The sequence below is a fragment of the Schistocerca americana genome, chromosome 1, assembly GCF_021461395.2.
Source record: "Schistocerca americana isolate TAMUIC-IGC-003095 chromosome 1, iqSchAmer2.1, whole genome shotgun sequence".
Classification (NCBI taxonomy): domain Eukaryota; kingdom Metazoa; phylum Arthropoda; class Insecta; order Orthoptera; family Acrididae; genus Schistocerca; species Schistocerca americana.
In genome coordinates, this window is record NC_060119.1 from 229229122 (window position 1) to 229242609 (window position 13488).

At 43.8% G+C, this 13488-nt stretch overlaps 1 protein-coding gene across 1 annotated transcript in view; it reads right to left on the reverse strand.

Annotated features, from left to right (window-relative positions):
* Positions 1-596: 596 nt before the first annotated feature.
* The window catches only part of LOC124621781 (SKI family transcriptional corepressor 1-like), a 112104-nt gene continuing 99212 nt past the window's right edge, over positions 597-13488 (reverse strand). Inside the window, exon 3 of the mRNA XM_047147253.1 lies at positions 597-950. Coding sequence (XP_047003209.1) covers positions 597-950 — 354 coding nt within the window. The remainder of the gene's footprint in view (positions 951-13488) is intronic.

Genomic DNA, 13488 nt, shown 5'->3' on the forward strand with positions numbered 1-13488 from the left:
GGTCCAACTGAGGCGCCAGGTGGAAATGGCATGGCAAGCCGTTCCACAGGACTACATCCAGTATCTCTACGATCGTCTCCATGGGAGAATAGCAGCCTGCATTGCTGCGAAAGGTGGATATACACTGTACTAGTGCCGACATTATGCATGCTCTGTTGCCTGTGTCTATGTGCCTGTGGTTCTGTCAGTGTGATCATGTGATGTATATGACCCCAGGAATGTGTCAATAAAGTTTCCCCTTCCTGGGACAATGAATTCACGGTGTTCTTATTTCAATTTCCAGGAGTGTATAACCCCACAAAAAGGAGTCGCATGTGTTCATATCCGGAGAATATGGCGGTCAATCGAGGCCCATACCAATGGCCACTCGTCACCTCACAGCCAGAACGCCGTCCCCAAAGTGCTCCTCCAGGACATCAAACACTCACCTGCATGGGAGGATTGCATCATTGTCAGACGTAGACAGTCTTTGTATGTGGCGACCCTGAGAGGACCGCCGCATTCGGTTGTCGCTTTGCTCAGCAGTGCCTTGTGGGCGTGGAAGTGGGAAGTCTGCTGGTGACTGGAGCGCACATAGTTGGGCGGGCACTCAGAGATCAGCTGCCAGCGGCGATCGTTAGGCACCGCCACGGGCGGCGGCGGCGGCGGCAGCGGCAGCGCCGCGCTATGCCGGGATTGATGCGCAGACACCTCGACGCGGCGGCTGCCTGAAAGGATCCATTTCTGCGAGACGGCGGCGCGGCACGACAGGCCGTATTATTTTCGCCGGAACTGAGCGGCGCCGAGGGAGGCGGCAGGCGAGGGGCCACGGGCGGCCTGGAAACTACTGCCGCCCCGCGACTCAGACTTTGACAAATGACGAGCGGAGCGCCGCGCGCCGCCGCGCCGTGCCTGCAAGTTCCTCCAACTCCACCGTGACGAGGCGCGGGAGGGCCCACGTTGGAGCTGCGCTGCACCCCAGACAAGTGTGGGCCAGCTTTGCGCGTACAGGCTCGCGAAAAACCCTGCGATGGTGTTGTGCATTCTTTGACGGATCGTCTTTACATGGTGAGACAGCTGAGACTGGCTACCACAAGTATATTCAGAATGAATGAACACAAGGCGATACAGCTGCTCCTACCGATGTTATTGTAATTTTTCTCCTATCTATATAAGTATGTAGTTATGTACTTCTCAATTCGTTCGAGCAATCAATCATTCATAATAGGAAACACAGTCGTAGCTCAGTCACTCAAAATGATTCAGAAATTTTACTTCTTAGAATGAAATCAGGCGATGATTCTTCTTCTCTACAGGCTCGTGCTTTCCGGCAGTCTGCTAATCTGTACAAATAAAATGTCTCGTATTTTTGGGAGCGTTGTATAATCAGTCGGGAAACCTCAGATCAAGCAGATATTTGGTTTTGATGAAGTTTAACCTTCAGAAGAAGTAATGGAGCTCTTGGATTATTAAATGCAGGTTCGTATGCAGTCTTTCGGAAGTTCCCTTCTGATTAACAACTACGCAATATATCGATGAATATCATTAATTCTCAAATGTCAAATAATGTAAATTGTTACACACCTTTTGTATGGAGGAGCAATATATATATATTAATCGTACAATTTCGTATCAGTTATCTTTTGTCATAAATCTCAATATTCAGATTACAATTCTTCAAACAATGCTCAGGCTAATCGGCACGAAGACAATCTCGGAAGCATTTTTCTAACAACCACCAGAGAGAGTACTACAAAGAATAATTATGCGCTCATGGCATAGCTATTGTATGAAACTACTTTGCGCATGGATTCTGCGAGTATGAAGATAGAAAATTAGTAAACGTCATTCAAGGGTAGAATTGTATCAGAATAATTCATCGAATATAAAGAGATATCACATTATTACGTGCAACCCGCTCGACGTCTGTATCAGGAACGGTGTCCAGACAGGCTACAGCAACGTAATCGGTATAACGTTATATACGAGGGTCACTCCAAAAGAAATGCACTCTATTTTTTTAAAAATCCATCTTTTATTCTACACGTTTTAAAGTTTAAGAGTGTGTAGATACATCCTTTAGGAACAATATTTTCATTTTTCCACATAATTTCCATCCCTCTCAACCACCTTACGCCATCTTGGAACCAGCGCCTGTATACCCGCACGGTAAAATTCTGGACCAACCTGTTGGAGCCACTGCTTGGCAGCGTGCACAAGGGAGCCATCATCTTCAAACCTTGTTCCACGAATAGAGTCTTTCAGTTCCCCAAAGAGATGATAGTCACATGTAGCCAGGTCAGGACTGTAAGGCGGGTGTTTCAGTGTTGTCCATCCGAGTTTTGTGATCGCTTCCATGGTTTTTTGACTGACATGTGGCCGTGCATAGTCGTGCAACAGCAAAACATCCTGCTTTTGCCGATGTGGTCGAACACGACTCAGTCGAGCTTGAAGTTTCTTCAGTGCGTCACATATGCATCAGAATTTATGATGGTTCCACTTGGCATGATGTCCACAAGCAAGAGTCCTTCGGAATCGAAAAACACCGTAGCCATAACTTTTCCAGCAGAAGGTGTGGTTTTGATTTTTTTTTCCTTAGGTGAATTTGCAAGATGCCACTCCACTGATTGCCTCTTCGTCTCTGGTGAAAAATGATGGAGCCATGTTTCATCACCCGTCACAATTCTTCCAAGAAATTCATCTCCACCATTCTCGTACTGTTCCAAGAGTTTGCTGCATACTGTTTTTCTTGTTTCATTGTGAGCCACTGTCAACATTCTTGGAACCCACCTGGCACAAACCTTTTTTAATGCCAACACTTCCAGTATTCTGCAAACACTTCCTTCCCCTGTCCCAACGTAGCGTGACAATTTGTTCTTTGAGATGCATCTGTCAGCAGTCACCAATTCTTTAACTCTCCACACATTGTCTGGAGTGTGTGCAGTACGAAGCCTGCCGCTGCGAGGACAATCCTCAATATTGCCGTGCCCGATTTTATCACGTAACCTGTTTGTCCACCGACTAACTGTACTGCGATCGACAGCAGCATCTCCATTCACCTTTTTCAATCTCTTGTGGATGCTTCCCACTGTCTCGTTTTCACAGCACAGGAATTCTGTGACAGCACGTTGCTTCTGACGAACGTCAAGTGTAGCAGCTATCTTCAAGACATGCTGTGACGGCGCCACTCACGGGAACAGGTTGAACTAAGTTTGAAAACAAGCGTGAAGGATGTATCTCCTCACTGTGAAATTTTCACGCATGCAGAATGAAAACTGTATTTTTACAAAAATAGAGTGCATTTTATTTGGAGTGACATAAATTGAAGGCGGAGGGGGCAGAAACGATAGGAAAGGGAAGGAACACATGATATCAGCTACACCGAGATTTTACGCAAAATCAGCGGTGATGTATGGAAATGTTTGCCGGACTGGGGCTCTAACTCAGGATCTCCTGCTTACGAGGCTGTTGCGTTAACCACTGCACAACCCAGGCTCACAGGGGGAGGCCGCCAATTGTGAAATTCAGATTGGATTCATACTGCGCATAATAAAAGCTCATGGCCAGAGGTGTAATGTGGCAAAGCACCAAGATGCACTTCTCAGCCGTTGTCGAGAAAATCGACAGTTAAAAGAAACCGTTGCGGCGAAATACTCTCTACGATTAAATATATTCTACAGCGGCGTGGCGCAGCGGTAAGCGCTCGGGTTCGTAATCCGAAGGTCGCCGGATCGAACCTCGCGCCATGCAACTTTTTTTTTATTATTAGTTTTTTGTAATTCAAATTATATATATATATATATATATATATACTATTAATGAATTGCTTATGCATGCTGGTGAAGGCGGATCGCTCTCCAATTGTACCGCCTCCACTTTTCCGTTTTTTTAACAGGGTGTACCAAAGCTCTCCCGTCCCCACTGATTTTCGACGATGTTATAAGTTGCGCTAGGGACCGCATCTACCTTCTTTCGAAGTTAGCAGGCAACTTCGCTGTTATGCGGCGGCTCGTTTCGGCCCATTCAACATCTGTCCTTCAAGTGTAATGAGCGAGTAACGGAGTTTATATTTCATACCTGCCACAGCGAATTTGTGTTCGTGGGGTCTCTATTCCAATTCGAACGTTTGACTTACGCTATAGGTATTCGTTTCGGAATATCGTTTCTACGTCTTCCGTTAACTATACGTGGTTAACATTATGAAGACAATTAATAACATTTGTGAAATACAACTTTGTTTGCGGAAAAAATAATGATGTTCGAAGTCGCCAGTTTTTCCACGACAAACGACTTTCAATAACTTAATATATGTATAATTGTTGCAACTGATTGCCGGGAATTATATATATATATATATATATATATATATATATATATATATATACATTTGAATTACAAAAAACAAATACTAAAAAAAAAGTAATTGCATGGTGCGAGATTCGATCCGGCGACCTTCGGATTACAAACCCGAGCGCTTACCGCTGCGCCACGACGCTGTGGAAAATTATTAATCGTAGAAAGTATTTCACCGCAACGGTTTCTTTTAACTGTCGATTTTCTCGACAACGGCTGAGAAGTGCATCTTGGTGCTTTGCCACATTACACCTCTGGCCATGAGCTTTTATTATGCGCAGTATGAATCGAACCTGAATTTCACAATTGGCGGCCTCCCCTTGTCAGCGTTTATCGCAACTACGTGGACTACTTCGGCACGTCTCTTGGCTGACGTATCGGCCGCTATCTGGTCGGCTGCATTTAAATACGCACGCCGCCAGTTACGCCGCCGCCTTTCCTACGGCCACCACCGCGGTACAAGGGCGCTGCGACGAACAATTACGCCGCTGCCAAAAGCATACCGTCTCTGGAGAGCCAGCGGCGGGGGTACCGAAGTTCGAACATTCATGGACTGAGCCCTTTCTGTGTGTTTTCCAGTTAAATAACATTCACAGATTGTCATAGTGGTGCGGGCTCGGCATCTGAACGCACATTGTATTTAAGAGTGACAGATTTATATGTGATATGTATCTGTATATATTTCTATATACAAAGCTACTGACAGCAACTAACACTCCGGCAATAGCAACAAAGTTACGTAATATTATTACTACTTGACATTAAATATAGAATACATTTATGTCAATTCTCGGTTCCTCAACGGCATCGCCCCTGTATCCACTAAAGAACCACACGCCATGAAAAGCCAGACCTAACATTGGCCAACATACACGCCTACCGAGCGCCACATATCTCCAGTGCCTGTCCATGTCCTCTATGCTTGCTAATTTTAGATTTCCAGTGGAGGTCAAATGTAAATGTGCATGTCCAGAAGAATAGACACCACACATTCATGTAATTGATTCGCCTCTAAATGGCCATGAATCCATCACCTTCAGTGTCAGTGCGCAATTACGGTCGTCTCCTGCGGGAATCCGTCCGCAGCTCGTGGTCGTGCGGTAGCGTTCTCGCTTCCCGCGCCCGGGTTCCCGGGTTCGATTCCCGGCGAGGTCAGGAATTTTCTCGGCCTCGTGATGACTGGGTGTTGTGTGATGTCCTTAGGTTAGTTAGGTTTAAGTAGTTCTAAGTTCTAGGGGACTGATGACCATAGATGTTAAGTCCCATAGTGCTCAGAGCCATTTGAACCATTTTTTGCAGGAATCTCAAATTAGCGAGCGTGGGAGACATGGACAGGGAATGCCGATAGGTGCCATTCGGTGGGAGTGTGGGCCGGCCTCGAGGCGTGCCGATATAGTCCACGCATTTGCCATAAACACTGTGTCCGGGTGGTGCAGTGGTTGGCGCAACGGCCTAGTAGGCAGGATATCGTGGGTTCGAGTCTCAGTCCAGTACACATTTTCACTCGTCGCCGCTGATTCCACATAAAGTCCCAATGCAGCTGACATCAACACTTGTCTTTCCCTTCTTCTGTCGCTTCCTTCGCCCACCTTCAATTACATAGTCTGTATAATAGCTGTCAATTCCGCTTGGTATCTGTTGCTTTGGATATGTCCGATAATTGACATACATTGCCTCCAAGATTCTTCCGACTGTTAGCAAACGGAATTATGCTAAAAAAAAATACAAGTGAGGATTGGCTATGCGTTACATGGCAGTGCTGAACCAAAATATGCCTTGCTTCTGTCATAAATGTTTCAAGTCTCTCTTTGTGTAGTTAGCTATCTACCTGTCCAGGTTGTGGATGTTTCTGCAAGTTATTCCGTTTACAGTATTTAAACCGTCGTAAACACTTCAGAAATGCTATCTAATAAAACGTGTTTCACCATCAGAAATAACGAAATAAACAATAGGCATGAAAATGGGAAACATGGAAGTAGCACCTTTCTGGTATATAATCAAGTTAAAAGATTAATATACAGGATGAGTCAGCGGCCCCTACCGATGTCGTTTGGTGCAACCCACACTACATCTGTACCAGGAACGGTATACAGACAGGCGACAACCACATAATCAATGTAACTTCCCTCTCAGAGCTTTGGGCGACTGTTAGCAAACGGAATTATACTGTAAAAAATACAAGTGATGATTGACCATGTGTTACAGGGTATTTTTGGACCAACATATACTCTACTTCTGCCATAGTTATCCGAGTGTTTCCAATGTATCTTTGTGTGATTATCAGTGTTGTCATACAGGGATTGGACGTCCCTGTAAGCTTGTTTAGCTTGTAGTATTTAATTTGTCATAAGTGGTCCAGAAACGCTGCTTTACAAAGTGTCTTCCACCATTGGAAAGAATGAAATTAGTAGGACGTATGAAAATAGGAAGCGTCCTATATTTTCATGTACATCAATTTCCAAATTTCACAGTGAAGTGGAGAATAAAGCAGCTTAGCCATAGGCTGCAGACGTGTATTCATATTCGTATTGCTTAGTGGAATGATGATAACATCGAGTGCACATGAATTTCTCATAGTTTCCGAAGAATGACTTTCAAATACTACATTTTGGGAATTCCCATTTCTTTTATATTATGCTTAAGTGACACATTATGCTCTACTCTAAAAAATAATTATTTTCATTATTAATGTTTCAGGGGTTGGAAAAAAGTAAGGTAACGCCGCCAGCAATGAATGCCTGGTCGTAAATGCAGATGCTAGCCATGCCTGCAAGTTATGTTGTCGCATATGAATGTGAAACGAACCTGCCCAGTATCCTCATTACGTTGTATGGGTCAGCTGTGGTCCGAACAGTGTTCTGTGTAGTTGTGACTGCACTGTATCAGAGATAAGTGTGCTGGCGTAGGCTGTCGCCAGCATACCACTCGGCAAATATGCAGCAAGAAGATTGATAGTGGGTGCTGGATCAAGTGCGACTATCAGGAGAGAGGCCAAAGACAGAATCGTAAGCAATACGCCTCCAACGCATTCTCGACTGCAAGTTTTTAGATAGCCTCCGTGGACCGGAGGGCTCACTCGTCAGTCTTAGCAGTCCAGTGTCTCAGTCACTAGCTCAGCCGCCCAGTCACTGGCGCACTAACTCGGCCTCCAAGTTGGCTTCTGTCAATACATTGCGACCAGATTAGTGTACAGAGCGGGACTTGTACTTCACCAGCAGTGACGCTAATGAGGGCTAATATTAAAGAGCTTGTAAGTCTACACATGGATGCAGTTAAAGTTACGTAGCCACTACCAGTTTAAATAAGTAAAGAACCCCATTAATAGATGTGTGCAGTTGTGTTGTAGATAGAGGATATATGCCACCAAACAACATCCTATCTCTTGACTTCTATGATACAAGCCTCTATAGTGGTGACGAGGAATAACAATAACTGAATTCCAACATAGACGAATTGCTGGTACTTATATGGCGAATGATTCCGTAACCAAGGAAGCGGAAGCGTTTGGGTTTTCAAGAAGCACAGTATCGAAAGCTTATCCCGCATATAGGGAATGTGGAAACACATCATCTGGCAAATCACAAAGTGGACGGCAGTATGTGTTGAGTGATCGTGCCGGTCGGTCATTGAAGAGGATTTTGGCGAAAATTTAGAAGACGACAGCAGTTGAATCTCGCACTCGCCTGTCGGCAACAAAACAACGCGAACGCATTTCCAGAATCTGGGAATCGCAGGGCAGTCTGGAATTCCAAAACTACTCACCGGTGATGCAAATTACCCTAACTGGAAAACGCAGTGCTGAAGTTACAGAACCTGGTAAATGGAGTAATGGAAGAAAGCTATCTGGTCGGATGAATCTTGTTTTACACTGCTTGAAATTCTGGCCAAGTTTATGTCCCAAAAGTGGAACATTGCGGGGTGATTTGTGCAGCCATATCGTAGTATTCCATGGGCCCATGGTTACTAAGCAAGATCGCATTACTGATAACAATTATGTGGCCGTTCTGACTGATCAGATCCAACTCATGGTATAATGTTTGTGCCCCAATGGTCATGCTGTGTTCCAAGAAGACACGGCCCCAGTTCACAGAGGTCCCATCATCCATAATTGGTTTTGTGAGCAAGAATATGAATTGTCGCATCTTTCCTGGTCCCCACAGCCATTATTTCTCAATATTATTGAGACTTTGTAGTCAAATTTGGAGACAAACATGTGTGACCTCTATCCACATCATCGCTGATTGTACTTGCCACAATTTTGCAGGAAGAATGGTATAAGATTCCCTTGAAAATCACACAGGACCTGTATTTATCCATTCTGAGACGAATGGCATCTGTTTTGAATGCCAACACCACGTTAGACATGCTAATGTGTTGTTTTTCAGTATTTTTGTTTATCTACTGTATGTTATTGTATTGAAACCCTTGATGACTTTTATTGTTTTAGTATTGAAATCGTAGGCATCTGTTTTATGTTAAGAGGGAGCATGATCCCAAGTTATATTTGGGGGTCGGGGGAGAGGTAACAGTAACGTGTGTCCGAAGGAACAGACACCACAGGTATAATGAAGGGGGCGACGACCAATGATCCTTTCAGTGCTGATGCAAACCAAGCTAGAACAATTACGGGAAACCGTGAGATGCTGCGAGCTATGGGGCTAATGAGCGGGGAAACTACATATCTACATCAGTAGCGTGTGGTACAAGTTACGATTTGGGTCGGACGGGGGCCTTGCTAGAGTAGTCCGCGGAGTTGTTATCACCATGTTCGTGCGGCTGGTCCCGGCGGAGGTTCGAGTCCTCCCTCGGGCATGGGTGTGTGTGTGTTTGTCCTTAAAATAATTTAGGTTAAGTAGTGTGTAAGCTTAGGGACTGATGACCTTAGCAGTTAAGTCCCATAAGATTTCACACACATTTGAACATTTTGAACCATGTTCGGCTGGCGTAGCGGTCAGCGCATATACCTACACCTGGGTTCCAATCTCGGTCTGACACACATTTACAACTTGATCCATTGATAAAAATCAATGCCCACTGGTAGCCAGTGTCTTTAATTGCCTAGTGTTTTGATTCGTAGTGGCTGCAGGATCAGAATGGTGTGTCCGAAAGAACGGGCACCACACGCACATATACAAACTCAGAAAGGACGATCGGTTGACACACAGTCAGCACATATTGAGAAATATCGTTCATGTAAAACACAATTAACTCTTTACTCTCACGAAGGGGATCTCAAACTGGTTCCTTGTTTCCAGATTTCGAAAAGGCTTTGGATACCGTTCCTCACAAGTGGCTTCTAATCAAACTGCGTGTCGATGGAGTGTCGTGTGACTTGATTTGTCACTGTTCGCAGAAATTGACGGATGGTCTTCGAGTAAAAAAGTGACATCCGGTGTTACCTAAGGAGGTGTTATAGGCCCTCTACAGTATCTACGTCTTTAGGAAACAGTCTGACTGTCCTCTTATGCTGTTTACTGATGATGCTGTCATTTACCGTGTAGTAAACTCATCAGAAGATCAAATCCAATTGGAAAATGATTTAGACTGAATTTTCATATAGTGCGAAAAATGGTAATTTATCCTAAATAATGAAAAGAGCAGGGTCATCCAGATGAGTACTAAAAAGAATCCATTAATTTTCGGTTACACAACAAATCACACAAATACAGAAGCTGGTAATTCAGATAAATATGTAGGAATTACAACTACGAGTCACTTAAGTTGGAACGATCACACGGATTATGTTGTGGAGAAGGCAAAACCAAGACTGAGTTTTATTGGCAGAACACTTAGAATATGCAACAGTTCTACCGTACAGAATGCTTACAGTACTCTTGTCCGTCCTCTAATGTGCAGTATGTCATTCTTACCACACTGAAAAAGTGCAAGGAAGGACAGCTCATTTTGTACTGTCACGAAGAAAAAAATGGTTCAAATGGCTCTGAGCACTATGGGACTTAACATCCATGGTCATCAGTCCCCTAGAACTTAGAACTACTTAAACCTAACTAACCTAAGGACATCACACACATCCATGCCCGAGGCAGGATTCGAACCTGCGACCGTAGCAGCCGCGCGGTTCCGGACTGCACGCCTAGAACCGCTAGACCACCGCGGCCGGTTGTCACGAAGAAGAGGAGAGAGTGTCACGAATATGATATGCGAGTTGGTATGGTAATGATTTGAAACAAAGATTGCAGCGAGTTCTTTCCACGAAATTATCACCAATGTTCGCAACTCAATGCGAAAGAGAAATCAGAGATCGCACGGAAAAATTTAAGTGTTTGTTTTCCCAGCGCGCTTTCGGAGGGGGGAAAGGTGGATAAACTGTGTGAATGTGGTTGGATGAATGCCAAAGGCTTATGTGTGAATTGCAGAGAAATGTACATGTAGATTTAGAGTTTCTTGATGGTAGAAGTGCTAGCTCAGTGTACTATGAACTTCGTATACCCGAAGTCACCTTCAAAGTTAATCGTGTACCACTCTGTACACGCACAAAAAATGGCTCTGAGCACTATGGGACTCAACATCTTAGCTCATAAGTCCCCTAGAACTTAGAACTACTTAAACCTAACTAACCTAAGGAAATCACACACATTCATGCCCGAGGCAGGATTCGAACCTGCGACCGTAGCAGTCCCGCGGTTCCGGACTGCAGCGCCAGAACCGCACGGCCACCGCGGCCGGCTGTACACGCACAGTGAGGAAAATTTCGTTATGCACTATCGTTCTTAGGCTTCGAAATTTTAATGACCAGTAGTGTAGACTAGCTCGAAATGTCGCAATAGTCTTCCGTAAAATCTTTGTCTGATCATTAGTCAGAGGAATTGGTCTGTTTGTCATTTTCTTGTTTCTATTGAGCTATACGTTATGAGGAGAAAGAAATTGGCGCCCTACGGATAGGACCGTGGAATGTCAGATCCCTTAATCGGGCAGGTAGGTTAGAAGATTTAAAAAGGATAATGGATAGGTTAAAGTTGGGTATAGCGGGAATTTGTGAATTTCAGGGGCCAGAGGAAGAAGACTTCTGGTCATGTGAATACAGGGTTATAAATACAAAATTGAATGGGGGTAATGCAGGTGCAAGTTTAGAAATGAATAAAAAAATAGAAATGCGGGTAAGCTACTGCAAACGGCATAGGGAACGCTTTATTGTAGCCAAGATAGACACGAAGCCCACGCCAACTACAACAGTACAAGTTTATATGCCAGCTAGCCCCGCAAACGACGAAGAGACTGAAGGAATGTATGGTGAGATAAAAAAAAAAAAAATATTCAGATAGTGCAGGGAGACGAAAATTTAATCAGGTGATGCTGTGAGAATTAGATTAGGAAATGAGACACTTAAAGTAGTAGATGAGTTTTGCTATTTTGGGAGCAAAATAACTGATGATGGCCGAAATAGAGAGGATATCAAATGCAGACTGGCAACGGCAAGGAAAACGTTTCTGGAGAAGAGAAATTCGTTAACATCGAGTATAGATTTAAGTGTCAGGAAGACTTTTCTGAAAGTATTTGTATGGAGTGTGGCCTTGTATGGATGTGAAATATGGGCGATAAATAGTTTAGACAGGAAGAGAACAGAAGCTTTCGAAATGTGGCGCTACAAAAGAATGCTGAAGAGTAGATGGGTAGATCGCGTAACTAATGAGGAGGTATCGAATAGAAGCGGGGAGAAGAGTAATTTGTGACACAACTTTACTAGAAGAAGGGATCGGTTGGTAGGATGTATTCTGAGGCCACAAGGGATCACGAATTTAGAATTGGAGGGTAGCGTGGAGGGAGACCAAGCGATGAATAAGGAGAACCAGAAGGATGTAGGTTGCAATAGATTCTTAGAGCTGAAGAAGGTTGCACAGGTTAGAGTAGCACGGAGAGTTGCAACAAACCAGTCTCTGGACCGAAGACAATAACCACAACAGAACAACAACATACGGTTACTACCGAATTCTGAAAACTGTTGGACGCTATTTGACGGGCGTCACTTTAAAATTTCATTCCCTCTTCTCTGTAATGTCTTGCCGTCATCCCGACGGCAGCCTGCTACGTATTTCTTATTAAAATCTGATGGAAGGTGTTTATGAACCTATTTCCGAATCTCTTCTTTTTAGAATGGGACACCGTAAATTTTACGATGAAGCCGAGGCGTATCGTTTCTCTGGTATGATTTACATATGAAAAGCAGGATTTATGACAGTAGGTGATGACTCCGGGACTCCTTTAAAACGACAAGTGCCGACAGCGTTTGGTACAGAGGATTTACGCACGAATCACACCTTAGAACGCCAGTTTTTACGTCACAGATGATATGTGAAGACTGTTCAAAATACGGACGTGTGTGATACGTAATATGGATTCGATTTCCACAGATAGAGAAGAAGATACCTGGCCCACTCCTGTTCTTGAACCATATGAATGAATTTACATAAAAACTGCAGGACTCTTCAAACAGTTTGAAATTTGATGATGATACAAGTATTCTGATAAAGGGTCTAAACGCAGCCGGAACTGACATAGTTTGAATATAGGGGAACCAGATTGCATCTGGTTCACGTGTATGAACTTATCTCTCAATCTTGCAGAAATCATACTATTCCACTCCAAATTTTTGCAAATTATTTGCATGTACCAGAAAAACAGACCAGAGGGTACACAATAAAGTAGAACACGTGAGCGTAATTCCTAGACATCCAAGTGGAAAACAAAATTAAGTGGCTCCAACAAATAGATGAGTTAACGAAAATCCTCAGCTCGGTCTGTACTTACAGGTCTTTCTCGATTCACATTACCAAAACACTTCGCTTACTTCTGCATACTATTGCCGTGTGGTATCATCACCTACAGGATGATCGTAAAGGTATTTATTTCACAGAAGCGTGCACTAAGTATGTCATGGAAACTCAGTTATGAACGTATTGTTGAAGACTCTTCAGGGATTCTGGAATTCACTACTTTATGCTGTTACTATGTTACAGAAACTTGGATGAACTTCGAAATTCACAACCACAATGCAAAGTACTTCCCGTATAAACTCTTCGTTTCTGTCTAGTAATCGGAATGCAATTTTGTATTATGGAGTTAAAATTTTAAACAGGCTGCTAACGGACACCAATTAATAAATACGATATCGATAGGTATTCATGAATAAAACGTAAG